At 40.9% G+C, this 19,513-nt stretch overlaps 2 protein-coding genes across 2 annotated transcripts; both read right to left on the reverse strand.

Annotated features, from left to right (window-relative positions):
* Positions 1 to 2,307: 2,307 nt before the first annotated feature.
* Positions 2,308 to 4,542, reverse strand: LOC104422125 (multicopper oxidase LPR1 homolog 1). The gene is made up of 3 exons (XM_010034360.3): positions 4,289 to 4,542; positions 2,686 to 4,149; positions 2,308 to 2,586 (listed from the first exon to the last, which is right to left on the reverse strand). Exons 1-3 carry the CDS (start codon positions 4,532 to 4,534, stop codon positions 2,533 to 2,535), a joined length of 1,764 nt encoding a protein of 587 aa, XP_010032662.2. The 5' UTR covers positions 4,535 to 4,542; the 3' UTR covers positions 2,308 to 2,532.
* A 7,591-nt stretch (positions 4,543 to 12,133) lies between these two features.
* On the reverse strand, positions 12,134 to 18,738 carry LOC104434461 (multicopper oxidase LPR1 homolog 1). Its single transcript, XM_018867792.2, has 4 exons — positions 18,397 to 18,738; positions 14,501 to 14,760; positions 12,807 to 14,270; positions 12,134 to 12,450 (listed from the first exon to the last, which is right to left on the reverse strand). The coding sequence occupies exons 1-4, from the start codon at positions 18,653 to 18,655 to the stop codon at positions 12,397 to 12,399; spliced, it is 2,037 nt and encodes a 678-aa protein (XP_018723337.2). The 5' UTR covers positions 18,656 to 18,738; the 3' UTR covers positions 12,134 to 12,396.
* Between the last annotated feature and the right edge of the window lie 775 nt (positions 18,739 to 19,513).

Below are 19,513 nucleotides of genomic sequence, written 5' to 3' on the forward strand. Positions count from 1 at the left end.
CTTAGAGTTATTATTTTCTGGTTTGAACAAATAGTGTTATGTATTTTTCCTTTAATGCGTTATTTCCAATAATCTTAAAGCTATTATATTTATTTGTCGGGTTTATCAAAAAAATCGTGATGTTGATAACAATGAAGTACTAAAAAATGTCTCAAGTGTTTTTGAAGACATTCCTATGGTCGACTCCACTGGTGAGAGGTTCACACCTCGGGGCTTGGCACTATGACAACAAATGCTATGGACCTTTGGGTTGAGACCATGTATGGTGGTATGGATATAGATCAACGGGCTTTTGCCTTCTTCAATAGTACCATCTCCAATTACATTGAATGAGAAACCGAAGAAATTCGCTTGTATGTTGTTTATATATTCATATCATTTTAATTGAATCATTTTCATAACCAAAGAAATACTCTAAAAGAGTCAATAACATTGCCTTCTCATGAAATAAAATGCGTGCACATCATTACATATTATTGTTCCCTAATGAAAGATTGTAGAGAGACTTAACAGATGAATAGGGATCACTTATTGATTGCATACGTGCTCTAGGTTCTTAATGTTTTAAGCAATTTATTTAGGAACAAACTTTTTCCACCCTATTTTTGGCTTATACAATATACACTCCTTGAATTAGTGTTTTGACTTTCTCTTGTGGATTCCACGTTTTAAGCACATTATATCCATTGATGATTATTAAAGACAAAAGCGAGCCCCATTCTGTGTCTTACTTTCTCCTCCTTCTTCTTCTTTTTCTTCTCTCTCTATCATCTATCTTTACGTTTGTCATCTTCTTCCTCATCGCTGCCTTCTCCACCTATGTCCTCCACTGCGCCCACAACCCCAAAGGCTCCATTGGTCGCACCATTCTCTCGCTTCTCCGCCCCTCGCAGCCTCGACCCACCATCATTGAGACCTTCCTAACTATTATCTACTCTGTTGTGAAGAGGCGGCTTTTGCCCTGTTCGGATTTACAAATGGAGGAATTGTAACCGAAGAGAAGTGGCATTTTCACCTTGAGAGCACCGAGGCGTCTCCCGATAATCCGTTGGTTACCGACTCGAAAAAGCTGTTGAAGATGTCCAATTCGTCGTCAACGTTGTCGTGGACACAATTGCAACAGTTGCAGCTGCACTTCGACCAATTGCCCTCGTTCCACATGATCACCCCCTTGTCCATCCTGTGAAAAATCCTCTCCATTGCGGCCCTCCACTCTATCGAAGTCGAACCCACCTCCTTGCTCACCATCAATAGCTCCCCCTTTATCAACTCGTGCATCCTATCTCTACACCTCACGCCTGGGAACTACCGGTCGAATAAGCAAAGAGAGAATAGAGTGATACATAAGAAAAATGAAGAAGAACAAAGTAAAAAAGTGGGACACTCCAAAAAGGTTGAGATCTAGAAAGTTGAAACTCACAAAAGGATAATATAGTCAAAACACAATTTTAGGGAGTGCACATGCCAAAGAAATAGTGGAAAAAGTGTAGCCATTTAATTATTGCTTTGATTATTGAGTGTTCAATAATGTAATTGCATGACCACTCTTGCATGATAGTGGCTTAAATTTAAAATTAGTCAAGATTGTTTGCAAAATATTTTTGAAAATAAAGAGAAAAAGTACCATAATAGTATTAGATTAAATTTCTGAACTTATTGAATCTCTGGTTCACAAAAGTAAAGTATTTTCCCATACTTTATTTAGATTACTAATTGACCTTAGTTGGTTAGTGGTGACTTCCAAAAGATAAGAAAGTTGCACATTACAATACGAAGGGTAACCATCACCTTATCATGAGTGCAAACATCGATGCAAAAAATTTCTTCGCCACTAGTTGATTTACAATTACCTTAACTCCATCAAGTCATCTTCATGGATCTGAATCCCTCAAGATTGATTGGCTTCATTGAAGTATCCTAAGGTTTGTGAGAGTCTGTGCCAAACATGAATTATAGTCTCATGAGATGAACATTTGTTCTTGTTTAGTAGTTCATTAACTTCTCTTTGGTGGTTCACCTCCAGGAAGATGGCGACAGCTTCTGTCAATTATTTTGATTTTTTTTTTATCTCTCTTTTGGACAAAAGAGATATTTGAGTGTTTGTGTGTGTGCGCGCGCGCGCGCGTGTGAGAGAGAGAGAGAGAGAGAGAGAAAGAGAGAGAGAATGTATTAGACTGTCCATGAAAAGATAGTACACACAATATTCGCTTCCTTATGCGAGCGATCGCATCATCAATAGATACAAATCATGGACTCATAAGAAGATCTACAATCTCAATCTCAATCTCAATCTCAATTATTGCACGAGCACACACTACCTTGAGAAATAGATATAAAATGCATTACACTGTCCCTGAAAATATAGTACACACACTATTCACTTCCTTATTTGAGCGATCACATCATCAGTAGATACAAATCATAGACTCACAAGAAGACCTACAATCTCAATCTCAATCTCAATCTCGATTTTTGCACGAACACACACTACGTAGACATGTATTGCTCTTAAGTCGTCGGTCAATGCATTCTTCAGGCGACCAACTTCATTGGTCGTATCATAGCATTGTCCTCATGATCAAGAATCTGCATAGCATTAATCAGTCAGAAGATTCCGGACTTCGACGGAAGATAACCAACAGAACATAAATCCAAAAAGAAGAAGGTTTCATAGAGTCAGCTTACATGACAGTGATACACATAACCTGGTTCTGCGGTAGCATCGAATGGATACGGGGCATAACTCTCATCAATCACATAAAACTGAACCACGAGCGTCGTCTTATACCCTGGCGCGATCTTCACCACGTTCTTCCACGTCCTCTCCGTCATGGGCACATCTGCCAATGGCCCCGCCGCATGGCTCGTGATGTTGCATAAGATGGCGTCGTTCAACTGGGTCATGCATGAAGTGAACCCGGCCAGATCCACCAGTTGCTGGATCTTCACGGCCTGGACTTGCGCCAAATGCATGTGAAAGGGGTGGTTGTCGCCCGTCAGGTTGATCACTTCCCAGATCTCCTCGGTACCAACTTTCGGGGTCTCAGTCGCCGGGTCCTCGAACCTCAACCCATTTATGTACAAATGGGTTGAAGTCCCGGCTGCACTTTGGTACTCATACAGCGTTATGTACCTGGTTCTTGTGGCCTCAGCGGTCGTGGCCGGAGGGTATGGTTTCAGCTTTGGTGGGACCTCCGAGTCATCAGGCGGGTTTGGAGCCCCTGGTTGGATGATGAACTTCATGATCTTACTATTCAGCTGATCCACGGGGCTGCCGATCGGGAAAGGGTACGAAGCGTCGTTGGTCAAAATGGATTCATTAGCGCTCGCCATGGAAAAGTCGATGGCCACATCAGCACCTTCGGCGGGAGCCAAGAGGATGGATAGCATGGTCACCGGGTTGGGAAGGTAGGACGCGTCCGACCCGATTTGGTCGAAGGTCAAGTTGTTGGTCAATGAGAAGCGGAAGTATCTCGCGTTAGAAGTGTTGATTATACGGAACCTGTACTTTCTACGTTCGACCTGGAGGTAAGGCCAGGCCTTGCCGTTGACTATGATGGCGTCGCCGAAGTACTCCGGCTGCCATTGAGGATGGATGGTCGGGTTGTTTCCGGTGGAGTTCATGTACAGCGAGCCGTCAGTGTTGAAGCTCCGATCGAAGATCATTAAGACCCGATCATACTGCGGGCCTAGGGGAAGCCTCAGCTTCGCGTCGAGGGCGGTATTCCGGATGATGTATGGGCCAATCAGGCCTGCCAAGAGGTTGACACGGGTGAGACCCACGGCATGGTCATGGTACCAAAGGTTGCCGGCATGCTGCGCGTTCGGGTAAGTGTACGTCGACTGGGACCAGGTGGGCCCGGTCTCGGCAAAATCCGCGGTGAACCAAGCATTGGCGTGGCCATCCGATTGGGGCGGGTTGATCCCGCCGTGGAGGTGGACGACGGTCGGGACTCCCCCTTTCTTCGGGACGGCGGTAGGGATGGTCGGGTCCCACGGGAGTATGTGCGACTGGGGGAGGTGATTTTGCCATATCACGAGCGTAGGCACGCCCTGGAGTGCCTCGATCTGGGGTCCGGGGACAGTGGCTGTCGCAGCCGACGTTCCATACGCAAACACGGTGGTGGCTGGCAAGTCCCGGTGGAATTTCTGTTAAAAAGGGATTACAAAAAAAAGAATTAATCAATTCGCAACTACTTGTAGATCATATGTATAGAACCTCAATAAAGCTGTAGTTGTCTCCTAGAATATGATATCAACATTTGTTTAGACCGCCTAATGGACGTACCCATGAGGTTTGGTACATGCCAATGGTCAAAGTGGCCGACGTGGGGACGCCATTGACGGTGGTGTATCCATATAGCTCGGGCAATTGGGGTAGTTCGTCTACGTACATCTGAAGAGAAGCGGCCACTCGCAAGAGAGTTGCATCGGTCACGGTTGGACTTTGTGCATCGCTTGTCGCGACGATACAACTCAGGACAATTAGGAATGCCCCGTACAGAAGTTTAGTGTTCGTCATGCAGCTGGTCATCCCACGAAAGTTATCCTACAACAATGTCGAATTTTTGCCATCATTGAAACCATTGTAATAAGCATGTAATGCTGAACAAATGAACTGTTCTATGATTAGGGTTCAATCAACAGTAATTCACGCAAGAACGTCCCTGCTATGATCTAGCGAATACCACTTGTGTATGGCTAGCTTTTTTAACCCTACGTTGAGCTACATAATAAAAGCTACTTCTTACGTAAATTAATAAATGAGTGACCAAAGAAGAAAATGACCAAAACGCTGTATTTTCATGCAATACGGGGACAATATAGATGAGTAATCACTGGAAATTCATAGGCTTGCGATATTAAGTTTAAAAAACTTATTTCCTTGCCTTTGTGATGGAGACGGTGACCAAAGAAGAACATCCAAATGAGAGAGAGAGAGAGAGAGAGAGAGAGAGAGACAGACAGACAGACAGACGGACAGACGGACAGAGGAGAAGGAGAAGAAGCTAGGCGTGTGCTCAGCACAAGAGAGGACAAGGAGAAGAAGCTAGGCGTGTGCTCGGCACAAACTTTGTGATGGAAAATGAACGAAGATCTCACACCCTTTATATACTATAAAGAAAATAGAATCACCTTGTCCGTTGTTTATCATAATTGGACATTGTTGGATGTTTCGTGAGCTGTACCCAACCACCACCCCGTTGCTCGGTTCTCTCTCTTATCTTACCATGGTCAGAATCTTGTGGAAATAATTGTGAATTCCCACAATTTTTTAAGGTTCATCTTCGACTCCAACTTGTCTTTAAGACAATGAAATCTCTCTTTGGCTCTGCTCTATTAGCTTTTAGGGCATATGTGTGCACACACACAGAAATTAAGTTGTAATCGGCCATCGGTTTTCTGGTCTCTACCCAGATTTTCTCGGTTTATTATGAGCAAGCTGACAAGAATTGTGTTGACTTGGTTGTTTGTGGGGTTATGATTTAACCTTGCAGACGAGTTGAAGATGAGCTGTACAAGGAGAGAGAGGACAAAAGTGGGCTCCGAGATGAAGACTTTGGAAGCTACTTTCATGTTTCCTCTGACAAATATGTCTTGTCTTAGAAGATTTGATAGGCCATGTTTTTTTATTGTATCGGCGGAAATATAAACTATTAAAAAGCCTGGTACAAAAGTTTGAGTTATCGTGTGGAGGGAGATTATATGTACATAAATCCTGTAGAAATTCTACATATGAGTGATATAGAACATTTTAAAGGCACAAACGTATAAAGCTGTTATCCCTGATTCTACTCCAAGGTGGGAGTGATTTTCAAACTAATTGCAACGTGGAATTTCCAAATGTAAGGCTTTTCGTTTATTTTTTCGATAAGTGAATTAATTAACCTTTATTCCAGCCCTCAATCATATCTGGCAGGACAATCTCTAAAGGTAATTAGTGAACTCTTTTCTTTTACTTTATACATTTAGCTGAACAATATAGGGGCATGATGGGGATAAAACAAAAGCAGGATACGTGCATTGTTCATCTTTCTTTTAAGTGTGAAATGGGATTATTCTCTTTTCTCAAGCGGACCCCATCATTTGAGACCTTTTAGATCATTAATTCAAATTGATCTCTACGAGGGTCGTATTTCCTTTCTTTGTTTGCCGTTTTCGGGGACATGGGCGTCGTTTCACGAGTTAGTAGGGTCTTGGATCACATGATAAGCTTGAAAGAAAGGAAAAAGGAGAGAGAGATGATGGCACGTTTTCTCCATCTCTCATGGTCGTTCCCTCTTTCGTCAACAATTTGATATCGCAGCCGACTTCCCTATAGTAACTTTCGTATGACATTCCTAATCTCATTTTCTTATGTACTTCGCATCGTATCTAAACACAATTCATTATTAGACGACCTTCCTAAGCTTTGACATGGGAAAATTGTCCAATCAATTCTGAACTTATTGTATAGATACCAATTCAATTCAAACTTTCCAATTTCACTAATTTAATCATAAACATTTGTGAATATAGTCATTCTAGTAAATTTTTATTGAAAATCACTGATGTTGTGGTGTGCCATGTAGGATGACTAAAGAAAACTAGATTGCCACATCAGTAATTTCCGAAAAAATTGACCAAAATGACTATATTGGAATTTCGTGTAAATGTTAATACAATATGATGCGGCCCGTATTCAAGACCAACACATTCAACCAAGAAGATCAGCGTGCATTCAAGATTGATGACAATCTTATTGAAAAGTCCCTTATTAATGAGGCTACATCTTTGATTTTGTCAAAAAGACTTTGTCATTTCCCATGCATTGAAGTTCACATCAAGACATTTTGGGATAGCTACAAGCATCGAAGATATTGCACATTCAACATCGCCTAGTTTTCTGAATGTTTTTAGTTTCTATATATATAAATGACTGTTAGATTTTAGGTTTGAGTCTAGTCTTTTCCTCTTCTTTTGTTTTGCTGTAAAAGGTCATCGAGTCTATGTAGAAAACACACCGAATTTGATTGATGAAAATTTGCTTAGTGCAATTCCTTTGAACCTTGAAGAGTTCAAACCCCTTGAAAACTTAGAAGAGTTTTCACTCTGTCCTCGACAAGTTGGAGCTTTTAAAGCCTGCATCTTGGAAGAATTGCAGCCTTCGAATTGATGCCATTTCAACTTCCATGGAGACCTAGAAGAGCAGCCATTTAAGTTTCTATCCTTTTGTCATTCTATCCGAATCCCATTTTGTCCACTTCCTTCCAAAATCAACAAGCCTATAATTCTTATATGAGAAAATTCAAAACATAAAAGTTGTAGATCCAAGAGTCTCCATTCTTTTGGCTTTAGAATCAAGTCATTATGATATGAATTAACAAAGTTACGTTCATTTTCCTGAGCTAGTACAGAACTAAAATTTCTTCTCAATTTTGTCATCAAGTTTTCATGTGTATAAGTCACTCTCCCAATCCTATTATTTGAGTAGCTAATCTTGGGCTATATCATTTGGTATCAGAGCTTTGGAGGAGAGGACAATGCCCCCAAGACAAGTAAGACATCAAGGTGGCAGAACCATTTCATTGAGCGAAGTGCAAACACCTGCTCAGAATTTGAAGTGGTATATGCAACAACAAATTGATTAATTGACTCGAGAAGTTCAATGTCTAAGGGCTAAAGCCAACAACCTCCCACCCCGTTCTAAAATCGGAGAATCCAATGGTGATTCCTCCTCTTCAGAAAGTGTTCAATCATTTCTCCGAAGGAGGAATGCCCCATGTCGCACACAAGAAGTTCGCGAAATGGATTGGGAAAAAGGAAATCAAGGGAAACATTCCAGAATTTTCAAATACCGATTTTGCTGATGAAATTGTCGATTGGTCGACACTTGTGAATGGAGTTTTTTAGCATAGGAATGTCCCAAAAGATCGCTGAGTTGGCATTGTTGCTATGCGATTCCAAAGTAAGGCCATAGCTTGGTGGAGAAGTGAGAAGCAGACTCGTTAATCTATTGGTAAGGCTCCAGTCACTTCATGGAAGAAAAATGGAGGACAAGATTCAAGAGTATTTCCTTCCTAAAGGACACAAGAGAGAACGGCACGAAAAGTACCAAAATTTGAGATAAGGTACACGAGCAGTGGATCAATATATCAATGAGTTGGTGATTCGCAACAACATTCAAGATTCAAAGAGGTGCTTGTGAATAAGCATTTGAATGGTCTTCAACTTGATATCCAAGATGCTTTAGAAGTTCTTGACATTTTGAACTTGAGATATGCACATTAGTGGGCACTCAAGGTGGAGCATTCTCGCTCTAGGAGACAATAGCCTTTTACCTTGCCAAATCAAGCAACTAAGAGTACCACTATCACTACCAAAGTTCTTGAAGCTATGACCCAACATACTAGTAAGCTTTCTACTTAGCTCAACATTTCAAAACAACCAATTACTACCACTATACATTATTGTTCTTGTGGGTCATCGTGCTAGTAATTGTCAAACTAACAAAAATCAACCAGCTAGTAAAGCTTTCTTGGTGGAAAATGAATCTGATGAGGATGGAGAGGAGCCACCTGAAGAAGAATTAAAAGATGCAAAAGTTGTTGTAGAAGATGAACAAATAATACATGTTGATTTCGGCAAGCTTCTCATAATAAGAAATTTTTTTGTCACTCTTAAAGATAACACCGAAGATAAGTGGATGTGCATTAATATTTTTCACTTAGTTTGCACTAATTCAAGGAAGGTATATCAATTAATGATTGACTAGGGTTGTTGTGAAAATGTGATTTCTGAAGTGGCGGCAATTAAGCTGAAATTGGAGTTGAAAGCACACCCCACACCTTAAAACTGTCTTGGTTGAAAAGTGGTACCGTGTAACCATTTTCAAACGATGCCTTGTCAATCTTTTCATTAGTTCTATCTATTTTGACAATATATGATGTGATATTCTACTCATGGATACTAGTCACATTATTCTTGGCCAACTGTGGCAATTTAATAAAAAGATCATCCATGATAGCTATCAAAATACTTATTCTTTTGAGTATAGAAGAGAAAAGATTACTTTGATGCCTAGTAAGGAACCTCTTAAGGACCCTTTGCTTGAAAATTCCTTATCCCCTACTTTGCTCACAATGAAAGAAGTAAATGGTGCCATGAACGAGGTTAGTACTGTATTTTTTCTCCAAACGGATTGACAAACTGAAGTTGTCAATTGGTCCTTGGGAAATATATTGAGGACTTTGATCAATGATAATCCCTGTTCTTGGGAAACTCAGTTGTCACTTGGAGAATTTGCACATAATTATTTGGTGAACTGTACTAGTGGATATAGTCCATTTGTGATTGTGTATGGATGACAACTAAATACTGCTTACAAAGCTGATCAATAAGATGAATGATATTGTATTTCAAATGAGAATAGTTCATGAAGAAGTGCACCAAAGGTTGAAGAGCAAAACTGAGTCCTATAAAAAGGAAGTCGATAAATGTCATCTCCTTGGGAGCTACAACAAGTTTAGTGATCAAAAGCTTAGTCCACTTGAAGTTCTTGAATGCATCAATCCTAATGCATATCAACTGAAGCTTTCTTCTCATATGAAGGTACATGACGTGTTCAATGTTCGGTATTTAACATCTTATGTGGGTGATTCATCCAATAATGATAATTCAAATTCATGGAGTAATTCTTTTGAAGAAGGAGCAATGATTAGCCCGTATTTAAGATCAACTCGTTCAATCATGAAGATCAGCGTGCATTTAAGATCGACGACACTCTCATCGAAAAGTCCCTCAATGATAAGGCATCATCTTTGATTTTATCATAAAGACTTTGGCATTTCACATGCATTGAAACTTGCATCAAGACACTTTGGGATGGTCACAGGCATTGAAAATGTTGTACATTTAATGGCGCCTAGTTTTCTAAATGTTTCAAGTTTCTATGTACATAAATGACTATTAGATTCTAGGTTTGAGTCTAGTCTTTTATTCTTCTTTTGCTTTGCTATAAAAGGTCATTGAGTCTTTTCATTGAGTCTCTGTAGAACACACACTGAATTTGATTAATGAAAATTTGCTTAGTGCAATTCTCTTGAACTTTGAAGAGTTCAAATCACTTGAAAACCTAGAAGAGTTTTCATTTTGTCATTTAAGAGTTGGAGCTTTTAAAGCTTGCATCCTTGAAGAGTTGCAGCCATCGAATTGATGCCATTTCAACTTCCTTGGACGTCTAGAAGAGCAATCATTGAAGTTTCTATCCTTTTTTTCATTATGTTTGATCTCATTTTGTCCACTTCCTTCCAAAATCGACAAGCCTATAGTGTTTATCTGAAAAAACTCAAAACATAGTCATAGATTCAAGAGGCTCCGTTCTTTTGGCTTTGGAATCAAGTCATTCCAACCTAAATTGACAAAGCTATGTCCATTTTTCTGAGCTAGCAAAACTAAAATGTCTGCTCGATTTTGTGATCAAGTTTTTGTGTGTGTAAGTCACTTTTTCAATCCTATTGTTTGAGTGGCCAACCTTGAGCTACATTATAATATTAATAAAATTGAAAAGTTTAAAACTTATTGGGTAAATTTTCGTTGGCGTTGACTAATGCAACTAAGCAAGCATGTTTATTTGAATTTGGACCCGACTTATAACATTTCGGCTGCGCACATAGAAATTTGGAAATGCATGCTTGGTTCCCTAAAGTCTTTATCCATGAAACTTCACACCCAAAGATTAGATTGACATCTGTTGTCACTTATCCATCTTCCCATTTTCAGTTAGATTTTCAAGGTTTAGTCTTTGGGACATATCATGGCCTATACATGAATGAAAAAGTTACATGCGTCGGTCACGTGACTGACGAGGTATCAATGCACCAATCATATCGCCAGCATAACATGCATCGCAACTGATTTTTATGTTCGAACGTAAAAACTCTCCTTTTTTACTGGTCGATTTTTTCGCGTGTCATTATCATGAGGCATGACCGTCATGTGGCCTACTTTCTCAAGTGCATTCGTCCAACATGTTAATTAAGCTTTTCGACATATAAGTTGGAAAAGGCTTCGAAAATTCTACCTTCATCATCCATTTGGTTGGGTAAATAATAAAATATACCGATTAAGCCACGAATTGTGGTTCCTTTCCGTTGGTCCGCACAATGTACAGAACAATGATGAAGTAATTAAGCATGAAAAATCATATATCCTAATCGAAAGTAATTTGGTTGTTGATTTTTTCAATGTCCAATTATCTCGATCATCTTCAAGACAACTTTTGCATCAGGACATCTTGCATTTTCTTAACCAAACCCAATTTAATCATCAAGTCTAATGTGCATTGCGACCGACAATTTGAATTTTTCTGTCTCATTTTTAACATATAGATATTGCCTTATTGGATTGCTAGGAAGTCAAAGTCCTCTACTTGAGGTGGATATAATTTGGAAACTTTATTAGGTTCACTGTCGATATAACATATAATTTACGATAATCTCATAAGTCAAATTTATGAATTTTTGTGTCTCATTCTTAATTATAACGCGTTTTAGAGGTCAATTCAACGCAAATTATTTGACTTTGACTTTCATCGCATGGCTTGGGGGAGTTATCTTTTCGTTGGCCGCCACGGAGGCGCAAAAAAAGAAGAAAAACCGGTTAATCAGCCCGAGGGAAAGGAGGCTAAAAAGACCCCGTTTTGGCTCGTTTCTACATGTTATCTCCTCGTACCTAAATGAATTTATTTAGTTTATGTAGGCACCTAATCGAACATTCTGACCAATCTAGAACTTTGAAGATTAGGTTGCTAAACATTGTTGACAATCATGCAATCACCTTAGGGAACTCGAATAAAATAATGTTGAATGGATTCTATACGTCTTGCCATGAATGGCTTTGCACGTAGAGGTCCAAGTCAATCTAACAGCGTGCATTCATGAGGTATGTATACTCTATAATTCTTCAATAAATTCTATTATTCGACATTTTATAGAGAAGTTATTATATGATTAAACAGCTCAGAGTGTCAAAAGTGGGCAAAGTTTGTTGAATCATTATAGTTCATTGAATCTTTAATAATCATGAGATTTATTTAAGATTGCTGTCAATTATTTTAGAATCTTTTGCTGGTACGTAAATAAATAATTCAATATTTAAATATTCTAATAGAAATTTGGCTCGTTTATGCGAAACCCACCAAATACCACGCCTTTCATAGTTCTAGATAACATTACAAGTATACTCATGTTGGTCTCGACTCTCGAATCACTCTTTTTCACATGAACATTAATTCACCCTTGAACTGGAGAAGGAAGAAAACAGACAACACAACTTAAGGACATGAGTATGTCACATCAACATTAATTCACGCTTGAAAACGCCATCTCGAAGCTCGCGCACAAGATCAATATCTTCTCATTTTACCAGCATCAGGGGCCGGATCATCTCATTATCTTCATGATCCAATATCTGCACGTAGAATTCATTCAACAGTGTCATAACAAAGAGAAAAAAGATTGAGTAAATAACCAGGTCGAGTCGAGCAGTGGGGTGGCCACCATATAAAAGACTTCAATTTCTTTAAAAGATGACCAAGCTTAAGAAAGAACATGCTCCGCTAGCCCTCTATTATCCGGGTTTATGGAGTCACCACGCCCATGGTCACGTTATGAAAGGCTTCAAATTTTCTTTCAAAGATGACCATGCTTAAAGAAAGAACATGCTTCGCTAGCCCTCTATAATCTGGGTTTAGGGAGTCGCCATGCCCATGATCAATTTTAGTTTATATCAATTGATAAAAAGTTGGGAAATTTATGGTAGCTTACGTGGCAGTGGTAAACATATCCTGGAGCTGACGTGGCATCAAAAGGGTACGGAGCATTGTTTTGTTCCACCAAATTGAAGTGCACGACGACCGTCGTTTTGTAACCGGGCTCCATCTTGACGACGTTCTTCCACGCCCTCTCATGGGGCGGAACGTCGAGAGTGGGCCCAGTTGCATGGCCCGTTACGTTGCATGCCACTGCGTCATTCTTGCTGGTCATGCAGTTCAAGAATCCTTGCTCATCCATCAGCTGCTGCACTTTGATCGCCTGAAAAGTCGCTAGGTGAATATGAAGCGGATGGTTGTCTCCGGTCAAGTTGATTACCTCCCACACCTCGGTGGATCCGGACTTTGGAGTCTCCGTGGCCGGATCGAGGAAGCTCTTGCCGTTTATGTATAGATGGGTGGGCAAACTGGCCGGGCTCAGGTACTCGTACAATGTGATGTATCGCGTGAGGGAGGCTCCGACAGCCACCGCCGCCTGGCTTGGCACCAGACTTGCTGGGACACGGGAAGTGTCGGGTGGGCTGGGGGCTCCGGGCTTGATGATGAACTTCATGACCTGGCCCATTCGTTGATCGGGCCGAGTCCCAGTCGGATACGGGTAAGGGGCGTCGTTGGTCAATATGGATTCGGTCGCAGTGGCGGTGGAGAAGTCGACAACCACGTCGAAGGCCTCGGAAGGCGATAGGAGAATCTGCTGGGTGGCGACGGGTGAGGCTAAGTACGACGAGTCCGATCCCACCACCGTGAACGATAGGCCGTCGGTCAATGCGAGATTGTAATACCGCGCGTTAGAGACGTTGATTATGCGGAATCGGTATTTTCTACGCTGGACTCGGAGATAAGGCCACGCCTTGCCGTTGACTATGATGGCCTCTCCGAAATACTCCGGCTGCCACTGAGGATGGATAGTTGGGTTGTTTCCGGTGTAGTTTAAATACAAGGATCCGTCCTTATAGAAGCTTCGATCAAAGATCATCAACTGGCGATCAAACTCCGGGCCAACAGGTAGGTTCATCCTCGCATCGAGGGCCGGGTCTCGAAGGACATAGGAGCCGATCAGGCCAGCCAAGATGTTGACCCGGGTTAGACCGAGGGCGTGGTCGTGGTACCATAAGGTCCCGGAGTTCTGTACGTTTGGGTATGTGTATGTGGACTGGGACCACGCGGAACCGGTCTCCTTGAAGTCGGAGGTGAACCAAGCGAGAGCACTGCCGTCCGATTCTGGGGGGTGGACACCGCCGTGGAGATGCACGACTGTGGGGACACCTCCGTGCCTGGGGACTGTGGTGGGAATAGTCGGGTCCCATGGCAGTATGTGTGACTCGGGGAGGTGGTTTTCCCATTTCACAGACGTCGACACACCTCGGATTGCTTCAATGGCGGGGCCGGGCACCGTGGCTGTTTGAGCAGATGTTCCATAGGCAAATACAGTTGTTGCAGGTAAATCCCGGTGAAATTTCTGTTCATAGATAGAAAATCAAAGTTAGGTGAACTTCAATAAGGAAAACATTAGAATAATACATTGGAAGGCCTTAACCATTCTTCTTTTTTACTCATTGGAGATGCGTGTTCTCCATGAAAGACAAGAAAGTTGGCCCATATTGCAAGTGCAAGACGTTGAAAAATTAAGCAATTGATCGGATTGACACATACTTTAGATGTTAAAAGGAAGAGAAACTTGGTACATACCCATTTGGTCTTGTACATGCCGATGGTGAGATTACCAGGTTTAGGCGAACCGGTGTCGAGGGTGTATCCGAAGAGCTTGGGCATTTGAGGGAGCTCGTCCACGTACATTTGGAGAGAAGCGGCCACTTGACGTAGAATCTCCTCCGTCACCGGCGGTGGCTGTTGGGCCATCGACACACCACGGCCACCCATCACTATCAACATGATCAGTTCCCATATCATCTCTGCCTTCCTTCTCATGAAAACCTTCAAATCTTCGCCTTCAGAATCATGAATTATAGTTAATAATCTTGATCAGGATATGAATTTTTCGCATAGTACTCTACTGGTGTTCAACGAAGTAAATAAGAACAATATATACAGTGAGTTCACTGAGCAAAGTGATCTTATGAGCATGAATTATAGAAAATCTTAAAAATCTCTAATATAATATCGCTAACATCCCTTTCAAACTCAAGGTGACATCGTAGTAGTCAACTAGAGTTTAAATTGTAGAACAGTGCCACGAAAACTTGTTTCTATAACGACACCACAGGGCATTAGGCTTGTTGATCCATGGTGGGGCAGTGTGTGAGGCAAATGTCTTCCAAATCTGGCTCATTTGAGGGTGGCGAGTCTAGTGGTGACCGCTTTTCGAAACAACGCACGAAAGGTTGAGAATTGGAGGGAAAACAAAAAGTGACCAATGGGCTAGCTTCCGAAATAGTAACTGAGTGACGGAGCCTATACGACTGGCATTGTAGCATCAAGAGGCCTATACAGCTGGCTTAGGAAATAGTTATTGGGATGCGGCCCATGTGACTGGCATCAAAAGAAAGCCACCTTCATGAGAAAGGCTCGACGGGACGACGCGTTCAATGCGATTAGCATCGAAACATGACTATTATGGAAATGACTCAATTAAATGCTTCCCCATATGAGATTTGTGTACACAAAGTGAACATTGTTGAGTGCAATGATGGGGATGGATTTATTTGGATGGATGTGCACTAGGGCGCATAGTGTGTACTCGTGCACTTAGGTTTCCATAGGAACGAAAGCTATGATACCAAGTTGAGAAATAAAAAAGATATACGGCAGAAAGTAATTGTATATATTTTGATCACATCATAAATATTACATTAGACAACTATCTAAAGTAATATATATATATATATATATATATAAAATAAATCAAGATATGCATAATTAAAGGAGATATTCATACAATCTTGATTGATATAGATAAGCAATAGTAGTATCATAATGATCTCTAACATAGGATAATATTTTATAGAAATTCTTAAAAGTCTCTACTATAATATTGCTAACATCCCCCCAACTCAAGGTAACATCGTAGTAGTCAACTAGAGTATGAATTAATGTCAAACAATGACACAGCAACTTATGTCTCTAATGACACTACGGGACATCAAGCTTGTTGGTCCGTGGGGCGGTGTGTGAAGCAGCGTCTTCTAGATTTGGCTCGTCTAAGGGTGGAGAGTCTAGTGGTAGTGTCGGGTTCTTGAAACTACTTGTGAAAGTTCAAGAATCAAAGGGAAAACAACAAGCTACCGATGCATATGGCTTGCAAAATAGTAATTGAGCGACATAGCCTATACGGCTGGCTTGGGAAAATACTTTAGTGATGCGGCTGGCATCGAAAGAAAAGCCACCTCTGTGAAAGGCTCGATAGGGTGATATGGCCATTGTAGTTGGCATTGAAACGCGACCATCATGGAATAGATTTGACTAAGTGATTCCTCATATAAGAGGGCTCTATAGACTATGCGACAAAAGTCCACTAGCTATCGAACAAGATGAATAATGTTGAAATCAATGTTGACCTAAGGATATTAGGAATTTTTGGGAAAAAAAAAAAACAAGAAGCAAAGATAGCTTTGGATGGACACTTTGGTCTACATCGGGTGCGGGTGCACCCAGTGCACTTTAGGATCAATTAGTCTAATACCAAATTGAGAATAAGAAAGATATGCTAAAAAGAAGAATTGCATATATTTCAATATATCATAATGAACATTTTATTAATCTATATACAGACTTTATGAGACAACTATTTAATTAACATTTATCAATCAAAGAAGATATCCGTGCAATCTTGATTGATATGGATAATCAATAGTAATATCTTAATAGCTTTTGACATAGGATAATGATTTTTGGGCCTCCAAAGATCCTTATGCCAAAAGGTTGAGGTGTTTGGAAACACAATCCCAAAAGTGACAAAGTTGAGCATTTCTAAAGTCCTTTGAGACAATGCATCTCCCACCCAACATTGGATTTCAGCATTTTTGGAATGCTATATTATGGGTTAGTGATTCACGGAGGAGGTCAGGGATGACAATTGAGGGCCGCAGGACGCCTATCAAGGTCTTGGTTGACGCTGACTAACTCCAGACTCCGAATGTGGCTTGGCTCGCCTTGTCAAGGTCTCTCTTTCGATTCTTTCCAAATCTAGCTCACTGACCATTTCGCAATACCGACCGAGGGTTACGCGCCACTTGTGCTCAATTTTGAGCCCTAGTCGATGGCGTCAAGCGAGCCCTAATTGAGGATGACCTGTTCTAATCTGAAGGCTCATTGTCATCATTAACGATGACGGCGACGACGACGCAATGCAAAACTGAGATTGGAATAGAGCAGAGGGGAAGAAAGATGACAGGCACAAAGATGGAGGGATCGATTTGTTTTTAGGTGGAGACATAGAGTTGGTAGAAGAGAGGGTTTATATTTGGCGCAAAGATGTAGACAACGTCATTTAGGAATATATATACTGAATGGGCACACTAGTGAGCCACGTCAATTGGAGAAATTAATAAAATATGATAACATCGAATTGCTGGTAACCCAAACCAAAGTTGACACTTAAGTGATAGTTTTACTTTTAAAATGGCACTCAAGTGAGTCAAAAAATGCTTTTAACATCAAAGTGGGCGTTGTACGAAACTTTAGCACGTCTTTTGTCCTTATGCCCTTTCATGAAGCAGGAGTATGAAGAAATTGAGAAATGGTAAATGTGATAAACCATTTTAATTTGTGACCAACGAACAACTTATTTACAAACTAAGGGTGCCTTTATTTTGTGGAAAATGAATTAATCAAAAATAATTTTCCTAAAAATGATTTTTTTTAATTTCTTACAAAAATAAATGATTGAAAAGCATTTTGTTAATTCACGAAAGTGTTTAGATATAAATTATTGTCGATAATGAAAACATTTTGTATTGATTAATTATTTCAATCAATATAAATGATTATTGTTAGAAAAAATTTTATCAAAAAATTCATTTTTCACAAAATAAATGGAGCTTAAAATGCCTTCACCTTTGAATCAATTGCTTCAACTATCCGAAGGCACAGTGACTAAGTAGGTATCAAATCGATGGAGACCCGCTGATTAAAAGGCCGTCCAAGGATGAAACTTCTGCCCCTTGTGGACCCAAATTGGACCCGATTGAAAAGAAAAAGTAAACCGATTCGATCCCTCCTTCCGCCAATGTTATTCGTGAAAGGTGGTGACTGGAAAGCTGTCGCAATTCACGGGGGAATCATTTTAAAGTGTCGCGTTCTCTCTAGTTTCCTTTTATATAAAGTTCATCCTATCGATGACAGTTTAGTCTTTCAAGAAAAATCATTCTGCGGTCCACTGCAACCTCCCCAGTTGCAGTATTGGCCACAATTCCTGTGCACATCACATGACCAGGACAATTTTAACACCATAATCATCGACAAGCATCAACAGTAAGCACGTGACCAGGACACTTTTAACACCATAATCAACGACAAGGTTCAACGGCATTTGCAGTGAAACTACATTACTTCAACTGTCATCATCGTTTGACAAAAGAAAATTTGATTTCAAAAGCATTAGCGAATGGAGATGGTGGAAGAAGTACCTGGAATTTTGACGAAGACGTCCCAGATGCTAGGCCCGCATCCTTCTCTGTCGGCCATGCCTTCGACTTGATAAGCTGAGATCATAGTCCCCCGAGCGAAGCCCTTCGGAAAGGCCGGCCGGCTTGGCCCACCGGTGCCGAGATGCATTGTTTTAGGGATCACCGTCTCTTGGGCCATGGTTGACCTTGTCACGAGGCCCGACAGCCACCACAGCCACCACAACAACAACATCAATTGGACTTGGATTCTCATCTTCATACTTCAGCGCTCTCTAGAAAGAGGGAGGGCGAGAGGGAGTTTAGGTTTGCCTTGAGAAGGAGAGCGTCTATTTATAGAGCAAGAACAGCGAAAGAAATCTTGAACGTCGGCGTTTCTGCATCACCTGAACATTCTCGTTATTGCACAAAACAAAACAATATGAAAATTTTCTTCCCTTTCGGCGAGAAATCCAAACAATAAATGCATATGTATGCCCCTATTGACGGGAATTCAGAAGGTGGGTCCCTGTTATGGTACAAAAGTGGTATGATGCTTTTCGAACACAATGATCGGACAGGGACGAGAGTACCTTCGGTGTTATTTACCTTGCGATTATAACTGGTAAGGGTTCGTTTTGGAATATCAAGGGTCGACCCCAGAAGCGACATAGAGTTGATCAAAGACGAGAATGTTTATGTTTCCTAGGTTTAAGTTGCCCGTGAACTGACGGACATGCAAGGGAAAAAGCAAAGTGAGAACATAGTTCGTGACTCGAATGCTTTGCTCATGTTTTGTCTTGAGAAGAGCACGATGTGCGATCATGAGGAGAAGTGCTCTTTTATGGGCCCAAAAGCTTCAAGTTAATGATGAAAGGGCCAAATGATCCAACCAAGGACAGACATGCCCTTGAGATTTAGCCCCTCCAAGCCCTAGCGTGACTGCAGAAACATAAATATCTACCTCAGCTCCTTTGTCTCTATGCTCGCGTGACACGTTAAATTTAACCGAAAAGCATCAAATGGGCCAAACAGGAAGAGCACGAGATTCCATGAAATTGACCATTTTCGAGCTCTATCCAATCCTTTCCAAAATGGATGTGGACTGTTTGGTGTAGATGCACTATTGACTCGTTTCTTA

Source organism: Eucalyptus grandis, chromosome 2 (genome assembly GCF_016545825.1).
Source record: "Eucalyptus grandis isolate ANBG69807.140 chromosome 2, ASM1654582v1, whole genome shotgun sequence".
Taxonomy (NCBI): Eukaryota; Viridiplantae; Streptophyta; class Magnoliopsida; order Myrtales; family Myrtaceae; genus Eucalyptus; species Eucalyptus grandis.